Consider the following 27,610-nt stretch of genomic DNA (forward strand, 5'->3'; position numbering starts at 1 on the left):
CTGAGGTGGGCACAGAGGACACAGTGATGCTGAACCAGCCCTGGCCATCACACAGAACCAACCAATGGTACAGGTTGGAAGGGACCTTAAAGATCATCTAGTTCCAAGCCCCTGCCATGGGCAGGGACACCCCCCCCCCCAGCCCAGGTTGCTCAAAGCCTCATCCAGCCTGGCCTTGAACACCTCCAGGGAAGGGGACACCCACCACCTCCCTGGGCAACCTGTTCCAGGGTCTCCCCACCCTCACTGGAGAGAATTTCTTCCTGACATCCCATCTAAATCTGCCCTCTTGCAGCTCCAAGCCATTGTCCCTTGTCCTGGCCCTCCCAGCCCTTGTCAGAAGCCCCTCCCCAGCCCTCCTGCAGCCCCTTTGGGTACTGCAAGGCTGCTGCCCTGCAGCTTTCTCTTCTCCAGGCTGCACAGCCCCCAACTCTCCCAGCCTGTCCCCCACAAAGGAGCTTCTCCAGCCCTCTGATCATCCTCCTGGCCTCCTCCAGCAGCAGTTCCACATCCTTCTTACACCGGGGCGGGGGTAGGGCACCAGAGCTGGACGCAGTCCTCCATCCCCCCCAGGGTTAACCCTCCAGCCTCAAGTGCAGGTCCCACCTTGTGAGATAGATGTATGCTCCTCCCAGCAGCAAGGAGATGATCAGCACGGGGATGAATATGGCCAGGGCCATATTTCCTCCCTCCAGGGATGTCTCTGCAGCAGCTTCTGCTACTGAAAGAACAGGATCTGTTATGGTGGTGCTCACCAGCACCTCACGGTACTTCCCCCTTCCACCTTGGCTCTTTCCCCCCCCCCCCCTGGGCTCCACACAGATTCTGGGTGAGGGTCCTGTGGAAGGCTCAGCCACCAAATGCTTGTCACTCACCTTCCAGAGCATGTTCAAAGCTGTCTTGATTCACTGGAAGAGAAAGGGGAGAGTTGCTGCTACGTAAGCGGGTTTGGCTGGGTGCTGGCAGCTGTTGCCTGCATGGGGAGCCCAGGTCTGGGGTCTCCTCACCCCCTTTGCTCCCAAGATGAGCTGCAAACTCGGGTTCTAGTGAGCTCTCAGGCTTTACATGGATCTGAGCAGGCTGGGCAGGCGAGACAGGGGCAGGATGGCTCTGCCCAGGCTGTTGGCACCCTCCGGAGTGCCCCACTGCCCAGGAGACAAGGTCTCTACTTAGACCCAGTAATTAAAGAGCAATTAATCCCTGTAGCCTGGTGGCCATGGAAGGGTCCTCCTGTGCCCATAAAACCCAGAACTGATTTAGGCCAGCACCTAGAGGGTTTCCTGGGGCTGAGCTCTCCCAGCTCAGCAGGCACCCGGGGAGACCAACCCCGGGCACACCTCTCCGGGAGGCAGGAAGAGCAGTGACACCCTCCCCACACACACAGCTTCCACCACCAGCACCGCGGGCAGAGGTTTTGCTCCCTCTTCTTGGGGCAGCAGAGCTCTCTGGGTGCCTACAGCCCAGGGGAGGTCCCCGGGGCTGCCCCAGGGTGGGCACAGAGGGCGCTGGACGTCCCCACCCCCCGCCCTTACCTTTGCAGATGGGCAGGGGTCCGCTCCAGTGGGAGGGCTGGCCCAGGATGCATTTGATGGTCACCTCCCCCATGAGTTCAAAGCCCTCGTAGCACATGAAGGTGAGGGACTCCCCCGGCAGGTAGAGGCGCTTGTAAAGGATTTGGTAGCCGTTCTCGGGCAGCCCGGGGTTGTCGCAGGCCAGAGACTCCTCAGCTGAAAGGCAACAAGTCCCGGGATCAGCCCCGGGCTCTGGGCAGCACCGGGGAGAGCTGGAGCCCAGGAGGCACCCGAGGGCTCACCCCAACCCCCTCCTGCTCTCTCAGAGCTCTGCATCGCCTCCTGCAGCTGGGGAAGGTTGCAGCAGCAGCAGCAGCAGCAAAGGGCTTCCCGGCGCCGTCCCAAGCAGATGACTGATGGAACTGGGTTGGCTCAGAGCATCCAGGCCAACCCTTAGCCCAGCACTGCCAGGGCACCACTAAACCAGGGCCCTCAGCACCACATCTCCACAGCCCTGAAACCCCTCCAGGGATGGGGACTGCCCTGGGCAGCCTGGGTCAGGCCTTGACAACCCTCAAAGGGAAGAAATTGTTCCTCATGGCCAACCTGAACCTCTGCTGGGGCAACTGGAGGCTGTTTCCTCTTGTCCTGTCACTTGTCCCTGGGGAGAAATGTTGAACCCCCACCTGGCTCCAGCCTCCTCCCAGGCAACTGCAGAGAGCCAGAAGGTCTTCCCTCAGCTTTCTTTTCTCCAGGCTGAACAATCCCTCAGCTGCTCTTCACAAGAGCCCTGGATGCCCCAGGACCACTTCCAACACAAACACCTTTCTATTTCCTGGTGTGGGAGTTTGAGGCTCTGCCTTTCAAATTCCCCCTCCCAGGTCTTGAACAGAGTGGTAGAATGCAAATCACTGTTGGGTGTGAAAAGGAAAATGATGGTGAGTTCCAAACAACCCCCCTGGAAGAGATAATGGGCTTCAAGTAGTTGCACCAAATCAGGCTCCCTCTTCTCACTGCCTCAGGCTGGGAGATACCAACTGGCTTCTGCTCTGCTGTGAGTGGTATTAACTTCCCTCTCTCTCCTTTCTCTTGTCCCTTTTGAGTCCAGGGGAGTAAGGAGGGGAGCAGGGAAGGGGAAGCTGTTAGCTCCCCTAGTTCCCTTGTCCCTTTGTGTCCATTGAGGTAAGGAGGGGAGCAGGGAAGGGGAAGCTGTTAGCTCCCCTGGTTCCCTTGTCCCTTTGTGTCCAGGGAGGTAAGGAGGGAAGCAGGGAAGGGGAAGCTGTTAGCCCCGCTGGTTCTCTTGTCCCTTTGTGTCCAGGGAGGTAAGGAGGGAAGCAGGGAAGGGGAAGCTGTTAGCTCCCCTGGTTCTCTTGTCCCTTTGTGTCCAGGGAGGTAAGGAGGGAAGCAGGGAAGGGGAAGCTGTTAGCCCCGCTGGTTCTCTTGTCTCTTTGTGTCCAGGGAGGTAAGGAGGGGAGCAGGGAAGGGGAAGCTGTTAGCCCCGCTGGTTCTCTTGTCTCTTTGTGTCCAGGAGGGTAAGGAGGGGAGCAGGGAAGGGGAAGCTGTTAGCTCCCCTGGTTCTCTTGTCCCTTTGTGTCCAGGGGGGTAAGGAGGGGAGCAGGGAAGGGGAAGCTATCAGCTCCCCTGGTTCTCTTGTCCCTTTGTGTCCAGGGAGGTAAGGAGGGGAGCAGGGAAGGGGAAGCTGTTAGCCCCCCCTGGTTTTTGGCCAGGGGGGGTTCTTGTGCTGTTTATAACCTGTAAATACCTGTAAATGTTGCACATTTTGTGCTTAGTCATTGCATTCCACTGTAGTTTGTAGTTTTGCTTGTAAATGCAGCTTCCAACCTGAGCTGGCCTGGCAATTTAATGTGGGGGGGAATTTTCAACCCACCACACTTGGTTTTGGGGTTCCCTTTTCCTTAGCACTGAGCTTGAGATACTTGGATGTGTCCTGAGAAGGGCAATGAGGCTGGGGAGGGGTCTGGAGCACAGCCCTGTGAGGAGAGGCTGAGGGAGCTGGGGTTGCTTAGCCTGGAGAAGAGGAGGCTCAGGGGAGACCTTCTTGCTCTCTGCAACTACCTGAAAGGAGGTTGTAGCCAGGTGGGGGTTGGTCTCTTCTCCCAGGCACCCAACACCAGAACAAGAGGACACAGTCTCAAGCTGTACCAGGGAAAGTTTAGGCTGGAGGTGAGGAGAAAGTTCTTCCCAGCAAGAGAGATTGGCCATTGGAATGTGCTGCCCAGGGAGGTGGTGGAATCACCATCCCTGGAGGTGTTCAAGAGGGGATTGGATGTGGCACTTGGAGCCACGGTTTAGTTGTCAGGAGGTGTTAGGGATTAGGTAATAAGTTGGACTTGATGATCTCTGAGGTCTTTTCCAACCTTATAGATTCTATGATTCTATGATGCTGTGAGGCTGTGATGCTATGAGGCTGCGATTCTATGATGCTGCGATTCTATGATGCTATGAGGCTTTGATGCTGTAATGCTATGATGCTGTGATGCTATGATGCTGTGATTCTATGAGGCTGTGATGCTGTGAGGCTGTGATTCTATGAGGCTGTGATGCTATGAAGCTGTGATGCTATGAGGCTGTGATTCTATGAGGCTGTGATGCTGTGATTCTATGAGGCTGTGATGCTATGATGCTGTGATTCTATGATGCTGTGATGCTGTGATTCTATGAGGCTGTGCTGCTGTGATGCTATGAGGCTGTGAGGCTGTGATGCTATGATGCTGTGATTCTATGATGCTGTGATGCTGTGCTGCTGTGATGCTATGATGCTGTGATTCTATGATGCTGTGAGGCTGTGATGCTGTGACGCTGTGAGGCTGTGATGCTGTGATGCTGTGATGCTGTGATTCTATGATGCTGTGATGCTATGATGCTGTGATGCTGTGATGATGTGATTCTATGATGCTGTGAGGCTGTGATGCTGTGGGGCTGTGATTCTATGATGCTGTGATTCTATGATGCTGTGAGGCTGTGATGCTGTGATGCTGTGGGGCTGTGATTCTATGATGCTGTGATTCTCTGGTTCTATGCTTGTGGTGACAGGTTGGACTCGATGATCTTTGAGGTCCCTTCCAGCCTTAGGAATACTGAATCTACTGAATCTATTCCATGATTCAGAGCCTTCACCAGCTTCAAAGCCCCTCCCTGCTCAGCCCCCAGCCCCTCAGTGTGGCGCTGGGAGCTCGGAGCCAGGCGGCAGGCGAGCGGGAGGCGCTGGCCCAGACTCACAGACGCAGTGTGGGAGGCGGGAGGTCCAGATGGGCGTCCCTGTCTCGCGGCTGTAGCAGGTGAGCAGCGAGCTGCCCTCCAGCACGAAGCCAGGGTTGCAGGTGTACTGGATGGTGGTGCCCACCAGCAGCACCGGGTCGGAGATCAGGCGCGTCGAGTGCTCCACCTCCCCCGGGTCCGTGCAGTACATAACTGGGGAGCAGAACACAGAGCACAGAGTTAACCAGGCTGGAAAAGAGATCATCCAGCCCACCCCAGCACCCAGCACCATCCAATCGGCTAAGCCATGGCACCAAGGGCCTCAGCCAGGCTCTTCCTGAACACCTCCAGGGATGGGGACTCCACCACCTCCCTGGGCAGCACATTCCCATGAGCAATCACTCTCTCTGGGAAGAACTTCTTCCTAACATCCAGCCTGAACCTCCACTGGCACAGCTTGAGACTGTGTCCTCTTGTTCTGGTGCTGCTCGCCTGGGAGTAGAGACCAACCCCCACTTGGCTACAACCTCCCTTCAGGGAGTTGGAGAGAGCAAGAAGGTCTCCCCTGAGCCTCCTCTTCTCCAGGCTAAGCAACCCCAGCTCCCTCAGCCTCTCCTCACAGGGCTGTGCTCCAGACCCCTCCCCAGCTTTCTTGCCCTTCTCTGGACACCTTCCAGCACCTCAACATCTTTCCTAAACTGAGGAGCCCAGAACTGGACACAGGACTCAAGGTGTGGCCTGAGCAGTGCTGAGCACAGGGCAGAATGATCTCCCTGCTCCTGCTGGCCACACTCTTCCTGCTGCAGGCCAGGATGCCATTGGCCTTCTTGGCCACCTGGGCACACTGCTGGCTCATGTTCAGCCTACTCTCAACTACTACCCCCAGGTCCCTCTCTGCCTGGCTGCTCTCAGCCACTCTGCCCCCAGCCTGTAGCACTGCCTGGGGTTGCTGTGGCCAAAGTGCTGAACCCGGCACTTGGATGTGTTCAATCTCCTTCCCTTGGCCTCTGCCCATCTGCCCAGCCTGTCCAGGTCCCTCTGCAGAGCTCTCCTCCCCTCCAGCAGATCAGCTCAGAGCTGTTGTGAGGGTGGGGGAGCCCTGTGGTGCAGGTGAGGGGGCTGGGGGGGCAGGGCTGGGGACGCTCACTCTTTTCACAGAAGGGGGGGTCGCTGCTCCAGCTGAGGTCCCACTGGCAGGTGAGGGTGTCACTGCCCACGATGTCATAGCCTGGGTCACACTGGTAGGTGATCTTGGCCCCTCTCACCAGCTCTGTGTGGGAGGTGGTCTTCCAGCCGTTCTGGATCTCGGGCAGGTCGGAGCAGGAGTCGTTGCGGGACACCTCTGCAGCCAAGAGAGGCGCTGGGCTGTCACCCACTGGGCAGGACAACACAGCACAGCCTTCCTCCAAGCCACCACACACAGACATAGCCCTTCATCAAGCCTCTGTCTCCCCCTGAGAGCTCTCCAACCCTGTGAGCCATGATCAGCGTGGCCACAGGCAGCTGCACGGCCCGCGGGTGGCATCCCTTGGGCACAGGGAAAGGGAAGAAGGGCAGCAGAGCAGAATGGAGGCTTTTTGAGGCCTCCCCATCCCTGACCCTAAAAGGCAAAACTGAACTGGGATCAGGACACACAGAGCAGTCTGGATCACAGCAAGTTAGGGGTTGGAAGGGACCTCTGAAGGTCATCATCGAGTCCAACCCCCCTGCCAGAGCAGGAGCAGAGAATCCAGCACAGGTCACACAGGAACACATCCAGATGGGGCTTGAAGCTCTCCAGAGAAGGAACCTCCACAACCCCCCTGGGCAGCCTGCTCCAGTGCTCTGTGACCCTCTGCTTCCAAATCCAGCACCTGGACAACCTGCTCCATCTGCAACGGCAGGGGACAGAGCCAGCATCCCTGCTCACCCTACCTATGTAGTTCATGATGAATCCTTGTCCCTTCCCAAAGATGAGGCCAGCAGGGTCAGAGTGGAACTGGATGGTGAGGTCAGGACTGGAGGAGTAGAGCTTCTGGGGCCCACTGCTGCCCACATACTGCCCCAGGATGCGGGCGGTCAGCTCGTCCCCATCGTAGATGGTGAGGATGTCACTGTTGGTGAGGTTCAGGCTGGGAAGGAGAACTTGGTCAGAGCAGCTTGGAGCTGCAGAGAGCCTGGGCAGGATGCTATGGTGCTGGGCTCGGGGCAGTGAGGTGACCCCTTGCCCCAACACTGCAGTGCAGTGAACCTGCCTCATGTCCTGCCCCATCCCCATCCCTCTTCTGTCCCCATCCCAGTCCCATCTCCATCCCTGTTCTGGCCCCACCCCTGTCCCATCTCCATTCCTGCTCCATCCCAGTCCCATCTCCATCCCTGTTCTGTCCCCATCCCTGTCCCACCTCCATCCCTGCTCCATCCCAGCCCCATCTCCATCTCTGTTCTGTCCCCATCCCTGTCCCATCTCCATTCCTGCTCCATCCCAGTCCCATCTCCATCCCTGTCCAGTCCCCATCTGCATTCCACCCCCTTTTCTGTCTCATCCCCATCCTCATTTTTCTCCCATCCCCGCCCCTGTCCTCATCGCCGCCTTTTTGCCCATCCGGCGGCTGCGGAGCCGCCAGCAGAGAGCAGTGGTGGGCCGTGGATAACGGAGCATCCCCGGGATGCGCCGGGCCGGCAGCAGAAGCCCTGCTCAGAGCCGGGACCAGCATCATCTGCCCTTGGAGCAGGGGGCACAAGGGGGTCTCTGCTCCTTCACACAGAATCCCAGTGTGGTGGGGGCTGAAAGGGAGCTCTGCAGATCATCCACTGCAACTCCTCTGCTCAAGCAGGGGCACCCACAGCAGCTTGCCCAGGATCACAGTGGCCAGGTGGGTTTGAAAGCTCTGCAGAGAAGGAGACTCCACAACCTCTCTGGGCAGCCTGCTCCAGGCCTCCAGCACCCTCACAACAGAGAAGTTTCTCCTCCTGTTCAGATGGAACCTCCTGGGTTCCAGTTTGTGCCCCCTGCCCCTTGTCCTCTTCCTGGGCATCACTGAGAAGAGTCTGGCCCCATCCTCTTGCCCTCCATAGGTCCTTCAGCTCCTGCTGAGCATTGATCAGATCCCTTCTCAGGCTGCTCTTCTCCAGGCTCAACAGCCCCATTGGGTCTGAGGCTGAAGTCACTTTTCCAGCCAGGTCTGGACAGGGAGGATCCATCAGGATCCATCTGGCTGTGGGTGCAGGATGAGCTTGGTCACCAGGGGACCCCTCCCCTGCACATCAGCCCTTGCTTGGAGAAGCTTGAGCCAATCTCTCATTACAAATGTTCTCAGAAGGTTCCCAGCTAATCCCCATGGCCAGCTGACATTTGTGGTGAATCTCTGCTGCCTGTCAGACAAGATTTCCCCTGTGACATTTATGTCTGGTGACTTCAGATCACTTGGCCCCCAGCTCTGCTCAGCCCAAGCTCCCCCACAAAGCCAGGAGAGGTGGACCCAGAGCTCTGGTGGGATTTCACAGAGCCCTTTATGACCTTTATGACTCTAAGCCCCTAATTGAAACATATTCTCCTCTTGAAAATCCCAAAATAGCATCAAAGGAGATGCCCTCTGCCTTGGCAGCATTATGCCAAGGGCTCCCAGCTTGGCACTGAATCCTGCACCCCTCTGACTCCCATGCATGCAGCAAGCACTGGCATCTCCCTGCCCATGTCTGGGGGTCTCTGGGCAGCTCTGCTCTACTGCCTGCAGCCTTCTGAGCTGAATGGCACAGGACTGAGCTAGCAGCCAGGAGGGGCCAGGGTGGGTTTTGTGAGGGTAGGGCTGGGCAGAGCTCCCTCCCCCTTCCCTGCCCAGTGCCTCCATCCCCATTCAGCCCAAAGATGAGGCTGAATTTTCCAGCTCAGGGATGTCCCCAGGCTTTCCTGGCCCTGCATGAACCAGCTCAGGATGGGCTCTGTGTGTCACTCAGAGCTCCACTCGGAGCTGCGGCGTCACTCCCCGCAGCTTATCTCCAGAGGAGTTCACAAGCCACCATCTCAGGAGCAGTTAAGTGGATTGTGGAACGTGTAACCGCTTTGAACTCAGGAAGCAGCACTTGGTGCAGCACTTGCTACAGCCCTGGATCTCCCCGTGGCCGCGGAGAGCATCACAGGGCATTGGGAAAGCCCCGGGGGGGAGGGGGAGAACAGGGCAACAGGAGGATGCCTGGGGTGAGGGTGGGCTGGGCACTGGCCAGGCAGGGACACGCACCGAGCTCTGGGCTACTCACAGCTGGATGTCCAGGAAGAGCCTCTTCTCCTCCCCAACGTGGACCCTCCAGATGCAGTCCTCCCCCTCGGCGTAGGGCTCCGGCCAGTTCGGGGACAGGATCACCCCAGCCACAGCCGTCAGCTCCCCACCACACGTGGCTGTGGGGACGAGAGGCAGGGAGGGCTCAGCCAGGGAGCCTCCCAGAGCTGTTCTCACGCCACATCGCCCCCACCCCCCGAGGGAGGGGGACTGACCTCGGCAGAGCGGCTCCGTGTCGTTCCAGTAGGGGTCCCGCATGTTGACGCACTCGATGACGGCGGGGCCCTGCTCCAGCGAGTGCCCGGGGTCACAGGTGAACTCCACCGTGGTGCCCAGGTTGTAGGTGGGGTCCGAGGTGGTGAAGTTCCCGTTCTGGATGTAGGGCTCGTAGCAGTGGCCCCGCTCGAAGGCTGGAAGAGGAACACCCCCGGCACACACATCACCATCAGCTGGAGCGGCGCTGGGGCCGGCTCGGGAGGGGAGCGCTGCCTTCCCCTGCTCCTCACATGCTCAGTCTGGGGGCTCTCAAGGGGACCTCTGGGCTCTGCTGCTGTCACCTCTCATCCTGCCTCGGATCAGCAAGAGGGGAGGCAGAAGGAGCAGCTTTGCTGACCTTGGCTCCACTCCTTTGTTGTGGCTGAGTATCTAACAAACAACTCTCTGCTCTTCCCCTTGTCCTGTGGGCACAGGGGGGATAGGGAGCAGGGAGTGGGGAAGCTGTTGGGAGCTCCCCTGGTTTGTCCAGGGAGGGCTTCCTGTGCTGCTTATAAATTGTAAGTACCTGTAAATACTGTGTATTTGGTACACATTCATTGCATGGCATTTAGCCTGCAGAAGAGGAGGCTCAGGGGAGACCTTCTTGCTCTCTACAGCTACCTGCAGGGAGGTTGTAGCCAGGTGGGGGTTGGTCTCTTCTCCCAGGCACCCAGCACCAGAACAAGAGGACACAGTCTCAAGCTGTGCCAGGGGAGGTTTAGGCTGGAGGTGAGGAGAAAGTTCTTCCCAGAGAGAGTTGTTAGCCATTGGAATGTGCTGCCCAGGGAGGTGGTGGAGTCCCCATCCCTGGAGGGGATCAAGAGGGGATTGGATGTGGCACTTGGTGGGAAGGGGAAAGGGGAAAGGGGAAGGGGAAGTAACCAGGTTGGAAAAGACCTCAAAGATCATCCAGTCCAACCTATACCCAGCACCATCTAATCAACCAAACCATGGCACCAAGTGCCTCATCCAGGCTCTTCCTAAACACCCCCAGGGATGGGGACCTCCCTGGGCAGCACATTCCAATGGCCAATCTCTCTCTCTATGAAGAATTTCCTCCTAACATCCAGCCTGAAACTCCCCTGGCACAGCTTGAGACTGTGTCCTCTTGTTCTGCTGCTGCTTGCCTGGCAGAAGAGACCAACCCCCACCTGGCTACAACCTCCCTTCAGGGAGTTGGAGAGAGCAAGAAGGTCTCCCCTGAGCCTCCTCTTCTCCAGGCTAAGCAACCCCAGCTCCCTCAGCCTCTCCTCACAGGGCTGTGCTCCAGACCCCTCCCCAGCTTTGTTGCCCTGCTCTGGACACCTCCCAGCACCTCCACCTCTTGCCTGGCCGCAGCTCACCTTCGAAGCGGATGTTGAAGGCGGTGGCGGCGGCGGGTTCCCGTGCCAGGAAGTCGATCCTGATGGCGGAGCCGTCGCTGATGACGCCCTCGAAGGGGACGCTGTCGGCGCGCAGCGAGTCGTAGAGCACGGCCGAGCGGTTCGTGTCCCCGCTGTACACCACCATCCTGCACACAGCAAGCCACAGGGGTCCGGCTCCTGCAGTGCAGCCCCTTGGAAGGGAGCCTCAGAGAGGCGTCTCGTCCAACCTACTCCCCCCCCCCCTCCCCCCATCTCCATTACACACACACACATACGGTCAGCAGAGACACCTCCAGCTAGAGCAGGCTGCCCTAGGGATGGAGCCTCCACCACACTCCTGGGGAAGCTGTTCTGGTGCTTCAGAGAATGGTTAGGGTTGGAAGGGACCTCAAGGATCAGCTAGTTCTTACCCTCCTGCCACGGGTAGGGAGAGGAAGCCTAAAGAGAGCCCTGCAAAACTCCTCAGGGAAGGAGAGCTGATGCTGGTGCTGCCCTGGGGAGCAGCTCCTCCCCATCACTCCATAGCAGGATGTCCAGCATCCCATGGCAGGGTCATAGGATCACAGAATAGTCAGGGTTGGAAGGGACCTCAAGGCTCAGCCAGTTCCAACCCCCCTGCCATGGGCAGGGACACCTCACACTACAGCAGATTGCTCACAGCCACATCCAGCCTGGCTGCAAACACCTCCAGGGGTGAGGCTGCTACCACCTCCCTGGGCAACCTGTGCCAGTCTCTCACCACCCTCAAGGGGAACAACTTCCTCACAGCCAATCTCAATCTACCCATTTCTAGTACTGCTCCATCCCCCCAGTCCTGTCACTCCCTGACCCCCTCAAAAGTCCCTCCCCAGCTTTCTTGTAGCCCCCTGCAGATACTGGAAGGCCACAATTAGGTCTCCTCAGAGCCTTCTCCTCTCCAGACTGAACAACCCCAACTCCCTCAGTCTGTCCTCATAGGAGGAGGAGCTCCAGCCCTCTGCTCATCCTCCTGGTCCTTCTCTGGACGCCTTCCAGCACCTCCACATCCTTCCTGTAATAGAGGCTCCAGGTGCAGTGCTCCAGGTGGGGTCTCAGCAGAGTGGAGCAGAGGGGGAAGCTAACAGCTTGCCCTGGTCCTTGGCCAGGGAGCTTCTTGTGCTGTTTATTAAGTGCAAATACCTGTAAATATTTGTAAGTCCTGTATACTTTGTACTTATTCATTGCATTCCCTTGTAGGTTGCACTTTTGCTTGTAAACACAGCTTTCCTTTGCTTAACCAGCTGAGCTAGCCTGGCAAATTTCATGTTGGGGGGCAGGGTGTGCAGGGAAGGATTTCCAACCCACCACACCTCGGCACCAGCAAGCAGCACAGCAGCACAGCACCGACCAGGTTGGAGGAGACCTCCAAGACAGGTCGAGTCCAGCCGAGCAGCTGGGCAGAGGAGCAGCTCCTGGAGCCTCACCTGTCCTTCTCGGTCAGCAGCAGCTTCTCAAAGTGCAGGTGGAGCTTCTGGCCGGGCGGGGCGCCGATGGCCCACACGCAGGACATGCTGCCCGTCTGGTTGGCTGGGTAGCTGGGCGAGAGGACGCGGCCGATGGTGGCGTTGTGGATGGTGCCGCCGCAGGGAGCTGCCAACACAGAGCACAGCCCCCCCCTGAGAGGGTGAGGAGACGTGGCAGGGCCAAGAGCAGGGGCAGCCCCCGGCACACGGGGCTTCTGCCTGGCCACAGGGGTGCAGCATCCTGCCCGGCTCCTCTGCAGCTCATCAGCTCCTTTGCCTGGCTTTGTTTGCACACACACACACACACACACACACACACACACACACACACAGAGGGAGATGTCCTTTCTCTGTCTCATCAGCTTCTTTGCCTGTCCCATCAGCTTCTTTGCCTGGCTGTGTTTTGCACACACACTGGGATGTCCTTTCTGTGTCCCATCAGCTTCTTTGTCTGGCTTTGCTTTGCACACACACACACACTGAGATGTCCTTTCTCTCTCATCAGCTTCTTTGCCTGGCCTGAGCTTTGTTTTGCACACACACTGGGATGTCCTTTCTCTGTCCCATCAGCTTCTTTGCCTGGCTTGGTTTTGCACACACACACACAGATGTCCTTCCTCTGTCTCATCAGCTTCTTTGCCTGGCCTGAGCTTTGTTTTGCACACACACTGGGATGTCCTTTCTGTGTCCCATCAGCTTCTGTGCCTGGCTTTGTTTTGTACACACAGACACACACACTGAGATGTCCTTCCTCTGTCTCATCAGCTTCTTTGCCTGGTTTTGTTTTGCACACACAGACACATACACTGAGATGTCCTTTCTCTGTCTCAACAGCTTCTTTGCCTGGCCTGAGCTTTGTTTTGCACACACACTGGCCTGTCCTTTCTGTGTCCCATCAGCTTCTTTGCCTGGCTTTGTTTTGCCCACACACAGACATGCTGAGACATCCTTTATCTCATCAGCTTTTTGCCTGGCTTGGTTTTGCACACACACACACTGAGATGTCCTTTCTCTGTCTCATCAGCTTCTTTGCCTGGCCTGGCTTTGTTTTGCACACACACAGAGAGGCTGAGATGGCCTTTCCTTATCTGCTGAGCTAGGTGGCACATTCTGCTGCCACTGATGTGGAAACCCAGAGCACCCAGTGCTGCACTGGGCACAGAGATGGGCATCACTTTAACTCACCCCCCATGGAGCCATGGAATGGAACCATGGAATTGGTTGGGCTGGGAGAGACCTTTCAGCTCAGCCAGCTCAACCCTTAACCCAGCACTGCCAAGGCACCACCAAGCCATGGCCCTCAGCACCACATCTTCATGGCTTCGAAACCCCTCCAGGGATGGGGACTCCACCACTGCCCTGGGCAGCCTGGGCCAGGCCTGGACAACCCTCAAGGGGGAGAAATTGTTCCTCATGGCCAACCTAAACCTCCCTTGGGGCAACTTGAGGCCATTTCCTCTCGTCCTATCGCTTGGGACTAGGGAGCAGAGACCAACCCTCACCTGGCTTCAGCCTCCTTACAGGGAGCTGTAGAGAGCAATGAGGTCTCCCCTCAGCCTCCTCTTCTCCAGCCTAAACACCCCCAGTTCCCTCAGCTGCTCCTCCCCAGCCCTGTTCTCCAGACCCTTCCCCAGCTTGGTTGCCTTTCTCTGGATGCTCTCCAGCCCCTCAATGCCCTTCTTGGAGTGAGAGGTCCAAAACTGAGCCCAGTGCTCAAGCTGTGGCCCCATCAGTGCCCAGTGCTACGATTCCTGCCCTGGGGCAACTCGAGGCCATTTCCTCTTGTGCTGCCACACAGGGAGAACCTCCTGGTTCACTATTCCGGGTTGCAACCTCCTTCCAGGGAGCTGTAGAGAGCCAGGAGGTCTCCTCTCAGCCTCTTTATGCCCTGGGGCAACTCGAGGCCATTTCCTCTTGTGCTGCCACACAGGGAGAACCTCCTGGTTCACTATTCCAGGTCCCAACCTCCTTCCAGGGAGCTGTAGAGAGCCAGGAGGTCTCCTCTCAGCCTCTCTCTCCTCATGCTGAACAACCCCACGTCCCTCAGCTGCTCCTCATGAGACCCCAGGCTCCCAGGACCACTTCCAACCCAAACCCCCCCTTTCATTTTCGGGTTGGGGCGGGGGGAATCCCTTTTCCTCGGTGCTGAGGCTTCCCTGCCCCGAAGGTACCTGAGCAGATGGGCTCTGGGCTGCTCCAGTGGGGCCGGGAGGCATTGATGCAGGTGAGCACCCTGGGGCCCTGCAGCTCGTAGCCCAGGTGGCAGTGGAAGTGAGCCAGCCCCCCCGAGTGCAGGTCCATGACGGTGACGTCCCCGAAGTCAGGCCTCCGTGGGAAGTTGCAGCTCAGCATGAACACTGGGAGAAGCACACACACACCTCAGACCTTGAGGCTCCTCTGCTCCCAGCCCCCTTCCCCCCACCCCCCAGCCCAAGGGGTAAGTGTGGGAGCGCTGGGGATGCCCCCCACGGTGCCCCCCTCCCCCCCAAGGCAGCCCCTGCTGCTGGGTGATGGCCACAGAGCATCCAGGAGCCACCCTCTGCAGCTTCTCCACCTGTTACTGCTGCTGCCCAGACCTAGTTTCTATTTTAAACCAAGGATTTGCTTCAACTCATCCATTTTTTATAGCTCCTCCAGGGCAAAAATAGACTCAGAGGGCTGAGTCTGTGCAGGAAATGCTGCTGGAGGGGGACAGAAAGCGGGCAAGGAGGCTGTGAGGAGCACAGGAGGTGTTCAAGGCCAGGTTGGACAGGGCCTCGAGCAACCTGGGCTAGTGGAAGGTGTCCCTGCCCGTGGCAGAGGGATGGGACTAGGTGGTCTTTAAGGTCTCTTCCAACCAAAGCCATTCTGTGCAGCTACTGATCACACAGAATGCAGCAGGTTGGAAAGGGCCCCTCAAAGATCATCCTGCCCAACCCCCTGCAGTCAGCACAGACACAGAATCACAGAACTGTCAGGGCTGGAAGGGAGCTCAAGGCTCAGCCAGTTCCAACCCTCCTGCCATGGGCAGGGACACCTCACACTACTGCAGGTTGCTCACAGCCACATCCAGCCTGGCTGCAAACACCTCCAGGGATGAGGCTTCCACCACCTCCCTGGGCAACCTGTGCCAGGCTCTCACCACCCTCATGGGGAACAACTTCTTCCTCACATCCAATCTCAGTCTACCCATTCCTACTTTTGTTCCACAGCTCCAACTACAGCAGGTTGCCCAGGGCCCCACCAAGTCTGACTTTAAATGTCTCCAGGGATGAGGCTTCCACCACCTCCCTGGGCAACCTGTGCCAGGCTCTCACCACCCTCATGAGGAACAACTTCCTAACATCCAATCTGAATCTACCCACTTCTGGTTTTGTTCCACATCTCCAACTAGAGCAGGTTGCTCAGGGCCCCACCAAGTGTGACCTTGAATGTCTCCAGGGGTGAGGCTTCTACTGCTTCCCTGGGCAACCTGTGCCAGTGTCTCGCCAGCCTCATGGGGAACAACTTCTTTCTCACATCCAATCTCAATCTACCCATTCCTACTTTTGTTCCACAGCTCCAACTAGAGCAGGTTTCTTAGGGCCCCACCAAGTCTGACCTTGAGTATCTCCAGGGATGGAGCCTCCACCACCTCCCTGGGCAACCTGTGCCAATTTCTCACCACCCTCATGGGGAACAACTTCTTCCTCACATCCAACCTCAATCTACCCATTCCTACTTTTGTTCCACAGCTCCAACTGGAGCAGGTTGCTTAGGGCCCCACCAAATCTGACCTTGAATATCTCCAGGGATGGAGCCTCCAGCACCTCCCTGGGCAGCCTGTTCAGGTGCTGGTGCTCACTGAACCCACAGGAGCTTCTGCTTGACCCACCCCGGCCGCCGCTCTGAGCCAGCACCCTTCCGTCCCTCCAGCCTGGTGGGGCCGGCAGCCCAGCCCAGCCCTCCTCCCCCAGCCAGGTCAGGGGGGCACCCACCTTGGTAGTGGAGCTGGAAGGTGCCCAGCACCTCGTCCTGGAAGGTGCGGAAGTAGACGGAGATGGTGTTGGTGGGGCTGCGGATCACCTGCCCCTCCACCAGCAGGCTCTGGTTGGCCAGCACCACCAGCGCCTCGCCGTCCACGCCGCGGATCGACAGCACCTCCCCCTCCGACAGGTTCACGCTCTTCACCTGGGGGGGCAGCAGGGAACCGTGGCAGGGCATGAAAGGAAGGAAGGGACCCCGAGAGGGGCAGGGCTGGGGAGGCAAGGCAGCCCCCGTGGAAGCTCATAGAATCCATCAGTGAGGTTGGAAAAGAGCTCAGAGATCATCCAGGCCAACCTGGCACCCAGCACCGTCTGATCAACTCAACCATGGCACCAAGGGCCTCATCCAGGCTCTTCACAGGATCACAGAATCACCAAGGGTGGAAGAGACCTCAAAGATAATCCAGTCCAACCTGGCACCACAGACCTCATGACTAAACCATGGCTCCAAGTGCCACATCCAATCCCCTCTTGAACAGCTCCAGGGATGGGGACTCCACCACCTCCCTGGGCAACACATCCCAATGGCTAACAACTCTCAGTGAAGAACTTCCTCCTCACCTCCAGCCTAAACCTCCCCTGGCACAGCTTGAGACTGTGTCCTCTTGTTCTGGTGCTGCTTGCCTGGGAGAAGAGACCAACCCCCACCTGGCTACAACCTCCCTTCTGGGAGTTGCAGAGAGCAAGGTCTCCCCTGAGCCTCCTCTTCTCCAGGCTAAGCAACCCCAGCTCCCTCAGCCTCTCCTCACAGGGCTGTGCTCCAAACCCCTCCCCAGCTTTGTTGCCCTTCTCTGGACACCTTCCAGCACCTCAACATCTTTCCTAAACTGAGGAGCCCAGAACTGGACACAGGACTCCAGGTGTGGCCTGAGCAGTGCTGAGCACAGGGCAGAATGACCTCCCTGCTCCTGCTGGCCACACTGTTCCTGCTGCAGGCCAGGATGCCATTGGCCTTCTTGGCCACCTGGGCACACTGCAGGCTCCTGTTCAGCCTACTCTCAACCACTACCCCCAGGTCCCTTTCTGCCTGGCCGCTTGGTGACTCCATTCCCCCCCCCACAAGGATATTCCCTGGGGTCCCGCACCAGGGGGTGGGAGAGGAGTCCCCACAGGGAAGGTGCTTATGGAGAAGCCCCAGCAAGCTTTAATTGTTATCTGGAGCTGGCTGAGGAGTAACCTGACATTTGCATTTCACCTCCATTCAGCATAATGAATGGGCTCCTGCTCCAGCACAACGATGCTCATCAGATCATTTGTCTCCTTGAGTGTCAGAAGCTCCAGGGCTCTATATTTAGCAGGCACCGGCTCAGCCCCTGATTGCTCCCGATGATGTTGTGACTGGAAGGATCTGTGGCTGCTGTCACCACCCTGCCCATCACCCCAGCCTGGCACGGAGTGATGTGCCCAGCTCCAAAGGGCTGCTGGGAGCACTCACAGAGCCACCCCCCCACCCCCCAAGCCACTTGGCATCTCCTCACCCACCTTCTGCTGGAGGGGAGGTGACATGTCACAGATCACAGAGGCAGCTGGTGCTTGGAAAACACCTTAAAGATCATCAAGTCCTGCCTCCAACTCTACCAAGTCCACCACGAAGCCATATGGCCAAGCACAGCATCTACACAGCTCTGGAACACCTCCAGGGATGGAGACTCCACCACCTCCCTGGGCAGCCTGTCCCAGTGCCTGGCCACTCTTGCAGCAAAGATTTCTAACTCCTCTCCAACCTAACCCTCCCCTAACCACTGTCCCCAGGTCCCTCTCTGCCTGGCTGCTCTCAGCCACTCTGCCCCCAGCCTGTAGCACTGCCTGGGGTTGTTGTGGCCAATGTGCAGAACCTGGCACTTGGATGTGTTCAGTCTCCTGCCCTTGGACTCTGCCCATCTGCCCAGCCTGGCAAGGTCCCTCTGCAGAGCTCTCCTACCCTCTAACAGCTCAACTCCCACCCCCAGCTTGGTGTAACCTGCAAACTTACTGAGGCTGGACTCAATGCCCTCATCCAGATCACCAATGAAGATATTGAGCAGGCTGGGGCCCAGCACTGATCCCTGGGGGACACCACTGGTGCCTGGCTGCCAGCTGGATGTGGCACCATTCACTACCACCCTGCAGCCAGCTCCTAACCCAGCTCAGAGTGCTGCTGTCCTGTGCCAGTGCCAGTGCCTGGCATCCTCAGAGGAGCCCAGAGCAGGGACGTCTCTGGGTAGAGGACCCACCGTGCCAGTGCCAGTGCCTGGCATCCTCCAAGGAGCCACTCTGGAGTAACTGGCAGCTAGAGATGCTGCAGTGGCCTCATGCCAGGGCCCATCAGCTGCTGTCAGAAGGACCATATGGGCGAGCTCCTGCCAGGGGCTGGGAGGGGGGACGAGTTTCTTCCTTGAATCCAAGGCTGCAGCAGCGTCAGCTCCTGGAGAGCCTCCCTGGGAGGCAGGAGGGATCCGTGGGGCAGGCTGCCAGCCCTGCTCACCCACTAGAAAAATCTCTTCAGGGAAATTCTCTTCCCTGCCAAGAAGATTCAAGAACTTTAAGCACTCCACAGACTTTTCAGGAAGCAAGGAAGTGCTCACTGCTGCCAGGGCAGCCCTGGCGTGGCCCAGGCGGCATGGGGGCAGCCGGGGCGAGGCTCAGCTCCCTGTGGGGTGCCAGCAGCCTGCTGAGCAGGGACCCTGAGCTCCCACACCACCTTGGGCACCCCCCTCCCAGCATCAGGCAGGTCCTGAGACCACGCCTGGCACCCAAGTTTTGTGCCCACTCCTCACCAGAGGCAGATTTTCCCCACGGCAAGCAAAGGTTTGACTCCAAAGGGTGGAAGAGAAGGAAGCAGAGGCTCCTGCTGGCCTCATGAATGCAATAAGGTCTCCCCTGAGCCTCCTCTTCTCCAGGCTAAAGACTCAAGACAACCTCCTTGTACATCTTGATAGCATTTCCCTCCTCCAGAGCTGCTTTAGCAGATCATAGAATCAACAAGGTTGGAAAAGACCTCAGAGATCATCCAGTCCAACCTGTCACCCAACACCTCCTGACTAACTGAACCATGGCTCCAAGTGCCATATCCAATCCCCTCTTGAACACCTCCAGGGATGGGGACTCCCTCCACCACCTCCCTGGGCAAAATCCCAGCACTGCTGCTGCCCAGATGGTTAAAAGCCTCCCAAGAAAGCTCTCTGCAGAGCTCCCTGACTGGGGCAGGCACTGGCTGATGCTGGGGAACGTCAGTCCTTGTCCATGGGGGTCAGTGGAGGGGCACTGGCACCTCCTTCCCTTCTCCCTAACGCCCCCAGAGCTGCTGCCCACCCTGGGGCAGGGCATGGGCAGGATTCCTCCTGCACTCAGCTGCAGGCAGCAGCTCTGAGGTGCTCAGCAGCACCGCTGCCTGCAGCCCCAGAGCCCACCCTGCTCCAGCTCGGGTGGCAGGGCTCAGCCCTGCCCATGGGGCGCCTCGGGCACCACTGGGAGCTGGCTGCCAGCTGGGCTGCACGGCTGCCTGCTGAGCCCAGCTCCAGCTGAGGACCTGCTGTGGTGATTTAATTTGTCTGAAAGGCTCTGAAGCAGCAGCAGCAGCAGCAGAGCGGAGTGCAGAGCTGGGGGCGGTGGAGAGGCTAATTTTATGCTCCATTAAAGCCTCAGCTCACAATGGAGTGAGGTCAGGAGCGGTGGCACCTGATGGGCTATGGATGCAGCAGCCTGTCTTCAGCACCCTGCAGGTCTGGGGAGACAGCTGCTGCCATGGGGAAGTGGCTGAGGCTCGCACACACACATCCCACTGCTCGTCCCTGCCTGGCTCTGCCACCTCCCAGGGCAACCTCTGCACCACGGCTGGCACCTCCCGTGCCAGGGAGGTCAGCCCCATCCAGGAGGGATGGCAGCAGTCAGCCTGCTGGAACCACTGCCTCCTTTAATGCATGCTCTTAATGACACTAATTAAAAGGGAATGGGTTCTAATTGGATGGAAAGTGCAAGAAGCAGAGAGGATGGCAGAGCAGAGCGCAGAGGCTGAGGGTGCCTGGGATGTGCCAAGGCTCCTGCCCTGCTCCCAGCCTTGCCATGGCATTCTGGGAAGAGCTGATGGAACCCAGCTGCTTGGACCAGACCCTGCTCTGCTGGGTTTGCAAAGCACAGGGCTTGGGCTGCTGAGGGAGAGCAGGAGCCTGGCAGGCAACAGAGAAGCCTCTAAGACCTAACCCCAAAGTGCCTGCAGGTAGCTGAAAGCTCTGCACCACCCCACAGGGCTTGGAAAGGTCTTGGCCACGAGAAAGGGCATCCTGGGACACCCACCCCACCATGACACAGCCAAGGCAGAGGAATCACAGAGTCATTTTGTTTGGAGAAGACCTTCAAGGTCATCAGATCCAACCCCCACTTGTCTCCAACCTTGCAAGAAGCTGAGGAGCAGCCTGGGGGTGGCAGCCAGGGCTGGCAGCAGGCACCTGGCCCCTGGGCAGCAGGAGGGCTCCTGGATGGCTTTCAGCCACCCTTCCTGCCTCTGAGATAAGAGAGTATCATCACATCACAGACTGGTTTGGGTTGGAAGAGACTTTTCAGCTCATCCAGTCCAACCATGACCCCAGCACTGCCAGGGCACCACCAAGCCATGGCCCTCAGCACCACAGCTCCACAGCTCTGAAACCCCTCCAGGGATGGGGACTCCACCACTGCCCTCGGCAGCCTGGGCCAGGCCTTGACCACCCTCAAAGGGAAGAAATTGTTCCTCATGTCCAACCTAAACCTCCCTTGGGGCAACTTAAGCCATTTCCTCTTGACCTATCGCTTGCTACTAGGGAGCAGAGACCAACCCTCGCCTGGCTTCAGCCTCCTTACAGGGAGCTGTAGAGAACAGTGAGGTCTCCCCACAGCCTCCTCTTCTCCAGCCTAAACACCCCCAGCTCCCTCAGCTGTTCCTCCCCAGCCCTGTTCTCCAGACCCTTCCCCAGCTTGGTTGCCTTTCTCTGGATGCTCTCCAGCCCCTCAATGCCCTTCTTGGAGTGAGAGGTCCAAAACTGAGCCCAGTGCTCAAGCTGTGGCCCCATCAGTGCCCAGTGCTATGATTCCTGCCCTGGTCCTGCAAGCCACACTTGATAGAACCCAGGATGCTGGTGCCCTCCTCACCCACCTTGCAGGGTGGGCAGCAAGGGGAGAGACCTGGAGGCAGCATTGTTGCTTCCCATGACATTTGAGAACCGTTTCAGCAAATTGCCCACCAGAGCCTCCCTGTTAAGTTAATTGCAGGACACTTGAGCTCTCTGATAGGATTAACCAGGTTGGAAAAGACCTCAGAGATCATCACCTAGCACCCAGCACCATCCAATCAACTAAACCATGGCACCAAGTGCCTCAGCCAGGCTCTTCCTAAACACCCCCAGGGATAGGGACTCCACCACCTCCCTGGGCAGCACAGTCCAATGGCCAATCTCTCTTGCTGGGAAGAACTTCTTCCTAACATCCAGCTTGATCCTCCCCTGGCACAGCTGGAGACTGTGTCCTCTTGTTCTGGTGCTGCTTGCCTGGCAGAAGAGACCAACCCCCACCTGGCTACAACCTCCCTTCAGGGAGTTGGAGAGAGCAAGGTCTCCCCTGAGCCTCCTCTTCTCCAGGCTAAGCAACCCCAGCTCCCTCAGCCTCTCCTCACAGGGCTGTGCTCCAGACCCCTCCCCAGCTTTCTTGCCCTTCTCTGGACACCTTCCAGCGTCTCAACATCTTTCCTAACCTGAGGAGCCCAGAACTGGACACAGGACTCAAGGTGTGGCCTGAGCAGTGCTGAGCACAGGGCAGAATGACCTCCCTGCTCCTGCTGGCCACACTGTTCCTGCTGCAGGCTCATTGCTGAGGCTCAGGATCTCCCTTGTTTTGTTACACAGCCTCCTAAACCTGAGTTTTCCCCCTTGGGGAGGGGTTTTTGAGCAGGTTCCCAAGGCTGTGACCCACAGACCTTGGTGATTGCCTTCTCCCCCCTCCCTCATCCCACCGCCGCGCTGCTCACCTGCAGCTCCACGCCGTAGCCGGTGTAGACTGTGACGTTGTAGGTGCACTCCAGGAAGCTGTGCAGGGGCAGGGGGGGGTAGTCCGTGGAGTCAATGTAGCCCTCAGGCTCGTGGAAGGTCATGCTGCAGGGAGCTGGGAGAAACTCATGTCACTGACAGCCCCAGGGCAGCAACTCCTCCAGCCGCTCCTTCCTGCTCCTGGGTGCTCCCCACCACCCTTAAGCCCAGCAGCTGGCTTTTGGGTTGGGCATGAGGAGTGATTTCTTCCCCTAGAGGCTTGCCAAGGCCCAGGGCACTGGTGGACTCTATAGGCTCACAGGATGTTAGGGGTTGGAAGGGACCTTTGGAGATCATCAAGTCCAACCCCCCCTGCCAGAGCAGGAGCAGAGAATCCAGCACAGGAACACATCCAGATGGGGCTGGAAAGGCTCCAGAGAAGGAAACTCCACAACACCCCTGGGCAGTCTGTTCCTGTGCTCTGTGACCCTCCCAGTGAAGAAGTTCCTCCTCATGTTGAGGTGGAACCTCCTGTGCTGGAGTTCATATCCATCACCCCTTGGCCTATCCCTCCCTGGAAGAACTGAACAGCAGGGACTTGGGTCCTCCCACCACCCTCAAACCCAGCACCCAAGTCTCTGCTCCAGTGGCACCCAGTGTTCCCATCACCCTAAAAGCCAGCAGCTGGGTTTTGGGTTGGGCATGAGGAACAGTTTCTTCCCCTAAAGGCTTGCCAAGGCCTGGCCCAGGGCACTGGTGGAGTCTATAGGCTCACAGGATGTTAGGGGTTGGAAGGGACCTCTGAAGGTCATCATCAAGACCAAGCCCTCCTGCCAGAGCAGGAGCAGAGAATCCAGCACAGCTCACACAGGAACACATCCAGATGGGGCTGGAAAGGCTCCAGAGAAGGAGACTCCTCCAGAGCCCAGGGCAGTGGTGGAGTCCCCATAGGATGTTAGGGGTTGGAAGGGACCTTTGAAGATCATCAAGTCCAAGTCCCCTGCCAGAGCAGGAGCAGAGAATCCAGCACAAGTTGCGCAGGAACACATCCAGGTGGGGCTGGAAAGGCTCCAGAGAAGGAGACTCCTCCCAGGGCAGTGGTGGAGTCCCCATCCCTGGAGGGACTGAAAAGCAAGGACTTGGGTGCTCCTGCCAGCCTCAACCCCAGCACCCCAGTAGCAGCCAGGTGCTCCCACCATCCTAAACACCCAGCACCCCCCTAAACCCCAGCTCCCTGCTCCCCAGCAGCCGACCCCAGTGCGGTGCAGAAGGTTTGGGGCACCATCCATGCTCCGGAAGCTCCCCGGCAGCTGGCACCGCCCCAGCCCCGTGTGGGCAGCCTGGCTTACCTGGTGTGGGCTCTGTGGTTATGACAGTGGTGGTGATGATGGTGGAGGTGGTGGTCTCTTGGCTGTCCTCTGCTGCAGAGCCAGGCACCTCTCTCTCTGCGCCCTTAGCGGCGGCGGCGGCGGGAGCGGCGGTCGGGGCCGCGGCGGCATCGGCAGCGCCGCCAGGGAAGGGCTGAGGAGCCTCTGGGGGCAGGGTGGACGGGGAGATCTGGAGAGCAGGGCGGCTGGTGGTGGCCTGCTCAGCCCAGGGCAGCTCAGGGGGGCTCTGCTCTGTGGCTCCTGCCCCGGGTGCCACCTCTGGCGGCGCGGGCGGGCGGCGGGAGGCGGTGGGGAGCCTGGAGCCCGGCGCGCCGGTCGGCGGGGCAGCCCGGGGGGGTCCTGCGGGGGTGGGCTTGGGTCTCGGGTGCTTCCTTGCTGCATTTGCTTGTTTTAGAGCAGGAGGCTTTTTCTTTACAGGGAAAGTTTGTTTGTCACCAGCGCGGGGGGCGGTGGTGGGGGCTGGCAGGATGTGACTCTGCCCCAGCAGCGTCGTCTCCTCCGCTGCTGGGTTGGTGCCGTGCTCCATGGCTGGCAGCAGGTTGAGGGCAGTGGCATGTCCAAGCTCTCCAGATCTTCCAGGTGAACCCAGGGTGTGCCCAAGCTCTCCAGGTCTACCAGATGAACCTGTGGTGTGCCCAAGCTCTCCAGATCTGCCAGCTGAGCCTGTGGTGTGCCCAAGCTCTCCAGATCTGCCAGCTGAGCCTGTGGTGTGCCCAAGCTCTCCAGATCTTCCAGGTGAACCTGTGGTGTGCCCAAGCTCTCCAGATCTGCCAGCTGAGCCTGTGGTGTGCCCAAGCTCTCCAGGTCTTCCAGGTGAACCTGTGACATGTCCAAGCTCTCCAGATCTTCTAGGTGAACCCATGGTGTGCCCGAGCTCTTCAGATCTTTCATCTGAGCCTCTGGTGTGCCCAAGCTCTTCAGATCTTCCAGCTGAACCCATGGTGTGCCCAAGCTCCCCAGATCTTCCAGGTGAGCCTGTGGTGTGCCCATGCTCCTCAGCTCTGCCAGTTGAACCTGTGGTGTGCCCAAGCTCCCCAGATCTTCCAGCTGAGCCAGTGGTGTGCCCAAGCTCCTTGGCTCTGCCAGTCAAACCCGTGGCATGCCCAAGCTTTCCACCTCCAGCAGCTGTCCTGTCCATCAGCTCCTCCACACCACGAGGATCTGGGCTGGTGGGGACCAGCACTGCTCCTGACCCACTATCTGCAAAGGCAAAACAAACAGGGAACCAGTGGGACTTGGGCACTGCTGGGTGAGCAGCTGGAGCTGTGCCAGGGGCATGGGATCAGCCCCCTGGGAAGCTGTGGCTGATGGAGCTCCTGCTGGTCTGGAGGACAGATCTGGGGAGGAGCAGCTGAGGGACCTGGGGTGAGTCAGCCTGGAGAAGCAGAGACTGAAGGGAGACCTCATTGCTCTCTACAGCTCCCTGAAAGGAGGTTGCAGTGAGGTGGGGCTTGGTCTCTTCTCCCTAGTCTCAGGTGATAGAAGGAGAGGAGGAAATGGCCTGAAATTGTACCAGGGGAGAGTTAGGTTGGAGAGGAGGAAAAATGTCTTTGCTGCAAGAGTGGGCAGGGATTGGAAGAGGCTGCCCAGGGAGGTGGTGGAGTCCCCATCCCTGGAGGTGCCCAGGAAACCTGTGGGCACACATGAGGATGTGGTTTGATGGTCATGGTGGTGTTGGGACAGAAAGAGCAAGCAGAGCCTGGCTGAGGAGGTTAATGGTCAGCCAGGGACTGCCAGCCCAGCAATGGGTCCAAGGAGCTGTGCCTGGAGACAAGCTGGACACAGCAGCAGCAGCAAGGCTCTGAGCACGCTGCAGACAGCTCCAAGAGTCAACATTTGCCATGGAAACTGTTGCCAGGGAAGATCAGAGAATCACAGAATCACCAAGGGTGGAAGAGACCTCAGAGATCATCAACCTGTCACCAAGACCTCATGACTAAACCACGGCACCAAGTGCCACATCCAGTCCCCTCTTGAACACCTCCAGGGATGGTGACTCCACCACCTCCCTGGGCAGCACATCCCAATGGCTAACAACTCTCTCTGGGAAGAACTTTCTCCTCACCTCCAGCCTAAACATCCCCTGGCACAGCTTGAGACTGTGTCCTCTTGTTCTGCTGCTGCTTGCCTGGGAGAAGAGACCAACCCCCACCTGGCTACAACCTTCCTTCAGAGAGTTGTAGACAGCAAGAAAGGTCTCCCCTGAGCCTCCTCTTCTCCAGGCTAAGCCACCCCAGCTCCCTGGGACACCACCCAGGGGATGTCCATGCCCACCCCAGCTCCCTGGGACACCACCCAGGAGATGCCCATGCCCACCCCAAGCTGCTGCTGCCTGCTGAGCCTTAGACCCAGCCACAGCCAAGGCAGTGCCAGGCAGCAGGAGCTTCCCTGGGCCCTCCCTTAATGCTTCCCATGGCTTCAACAATTAATTCTTTAATTAGCAGTGGTTCAGCAAATTCATTAGCTGATTCCCTCAGCACATTAGGAGACATTTCACATGTGTCATCTGCAAGCACCAGCTTCCAGCAGCCCTCTGTGAGCTCCTCCCCCAGGGAGGCTGGGTGTCCTGGTGCCCCCACACAGGCTGCTGCTGGGGTGGCCCAAACCCCCTGCTAGGCTCTGAAGGTCTCTGCTGTCCTCTTCATCCCACCCCAAGGTGGAGCCTGGCCTCCACAAGCATCCTGCTGTGGGGGCCATGGGTGTAGAGGGTTGGAGTTCTTCTCCTATGAGGACAGACTGAGGGAGCTGGGGCTGATCAGTCTGCAGAGGAGAAGGCTCCAAGGAGACCTCATTGTGGCCTTCCAGTGTCTGCAGGGGGCTACAAGAAGGCTGGGGAGGGACTTTTGAGGGGGTCAGGGAGGGATAGGACTGGGGGGAATGGAGCAGAACTAGGAATGGGGAGATTGAGATTGGATGTGAGGAAGAAGTTGTTCCCCATGAGGGTGGTGAGAGCCTGGCACAGGTTGCCCAGGGAGGTGGTGGCAGCCTCATCCCTGGAGGTGTTTGCAGCCAGGCTGGATGTGGCTGTGAGCAACCTGCTGGAGTGTGAGGTGTCATGGCAGGCCATGGCAGGGGGCTTGGAACTGGCTGAGGCTTGAGCTCCCTTCCAGCCCTGACTATTCTGTGATCCTATGACCCTGCCATGGGATGCTGGACATCCTGCTATGGAGGGATGGGGAGGAGCTGGTTCCCAGGGCAGCACCAGCATCAGCTCTCCTTCCCTGAGGAGTTTTGCAGGGCTCTCTTTAGGCTTCCTCTCCCTACCCAAGCCCAGGCTGTGTGGCCAGCAGCTGCTCCCACAGCCCAAATCCACCCTGCCCTGCACAAGTGATTGATCCATCGATGCTGAGCTGCTGGGGACACAAGTGATGCTGACCTTGATCTAACCTGGCTATTGGGATGTGCTGCCCAGGGGGGTGGTGGAGTCCCCATCCCTGGAGGTGTTCAAGAGGGGATTGGACGTGGCACTTGGTGCCATGGTTTAGTAGTGATGAGGTGTTGGGTGACAGGTTGGACTTGATGATCCTTGAGGTCTTTTCCAACCTTATTGATTCTGTGATCTGCTAAAGCAGCTCTGGAGGAGGGAAATGATATCAAGATGTACAAGGAGGTTATCTTGTGTATTTAGCCTGGAGAAGAGGAGGCTCAAGGGAGACCTTCTTGCTGTCTACAACTCCCTGAAGGGAGGTTGTAGCCAGTTGGGGTTGGTCTCTTCTCCCAGGCAAGCAGCACCAGAACAAGAGGACACAGTCTCAGGCTGTGCCAGGGGAGGTTTAGGCTGGAGGTGATGAGAAAGTTCTTCCCAGAGAGAGTTGTTAGCCATTGGGATGTGCTGCCCAGGGAGGTGGTGGAGTCCCCATGCCTGGAAGTGTTCAAGAGGGGATTGGATGTGGCACTTGGAGCCATGGTTTATTTAGTCCTGAGGTGTTGGGTGCCAGGTTGGACTTGCTGATCTCTGAGCTCTTTTCCAAGCTTATTGATTCTATGATTGATAGAATGGTCTCTGGGTTGGAAGTGACCTTAAAGGTTTCATGGGCAGGGACACCTTCCACCAGAGCAGGTTGCTCAAGGAACCCATCCCACCTAGCCTGGAACCCCTCCAGGGAGGGACCATCCCCAACCTCCCTCCCTGGGCCAAGGTTCTGAGCTCCACAGAAGCCCCT

General features: G+C 58.3%; 1 protein-coding gene across 2 annotated transcripts in view; it reads right to left on the reverse strand.

Annotated features, from left to right (window-relative positions):
• The window catches only part of SEZ6L (seizure related 6 homolog like), a 49,028-nt gene that overhangs the window by 4,897 nt on the left and 16,521 nt on the right, over positions 1-27,610 (reverse strand). The window contains exons 2-15 of one of the 2 annotated variants that reach the window (XM_068163284.1): positions 23,409-24,647; positions 22,062-22,195; positions 16,040-16,232; positions 14,255-14,440; positions 12,045-12,210; positions 10,582-10,748; positions 9,199-9,393; positions 8,964-9,102; positions 6,645-6,841; positions 5,878-6,072; positions 4,752-4,943; positions 1,533-1,727; positions 876-908; positions 607-718 (exon numbers count right to left, since the gene is read on the reverse strand). In XM_068163284.1, coding sequence (XP_068019385.1) covers positions 607-718; positions 876-908; positions 1,533-1,727; positions 4,752-4,943; positions 5,878-6,072; positions 6,645-6,841; positions 8,964-9,102; positions 9,199-9,393; positions 10,582-10,748; positions 12,045-12,210; positions 14,255-14,440; positions 16,040-16,232; positions 22,062-22,195; positions 23,409-24,647 — 3,343 coding nt within the window. Of the gene's footprint in view, positions 1-606; positions 722-875; positions 909-1,532; positions 1,728-4,751; positions 4,944-5,877; positions 6,073-6,644; positions 6,842-8,963; positions 9,103-9,198; positions 9,394-10,581; positions 10,749-12,044; positions 12,211-14,254; positions 14,441-16,039; positions 16,233-22,061; positions 22,196-23,408; positions 24,648-27,610 lie in introns of both variants that reach the window. The other variant, XM_068163283.1, reaches the window with a different exon arrangement.

Source organism: Melanerpes formicivorus, unplaced genomic scaffold (genome assembly GCF_026170545.1).
Source record: "Melanerpes formicivorus ecotype bairdi unplaced genomic scaffold, bMelFor1.0.p_v2 SCAF_72, whole genome shotgun sequence".
Lineage (NCBI taxonomy): Eukaryota > Metazoa > Chordata > Aves > Piciformes > Picidae > Melanerpes > Melanerpes formicivorus.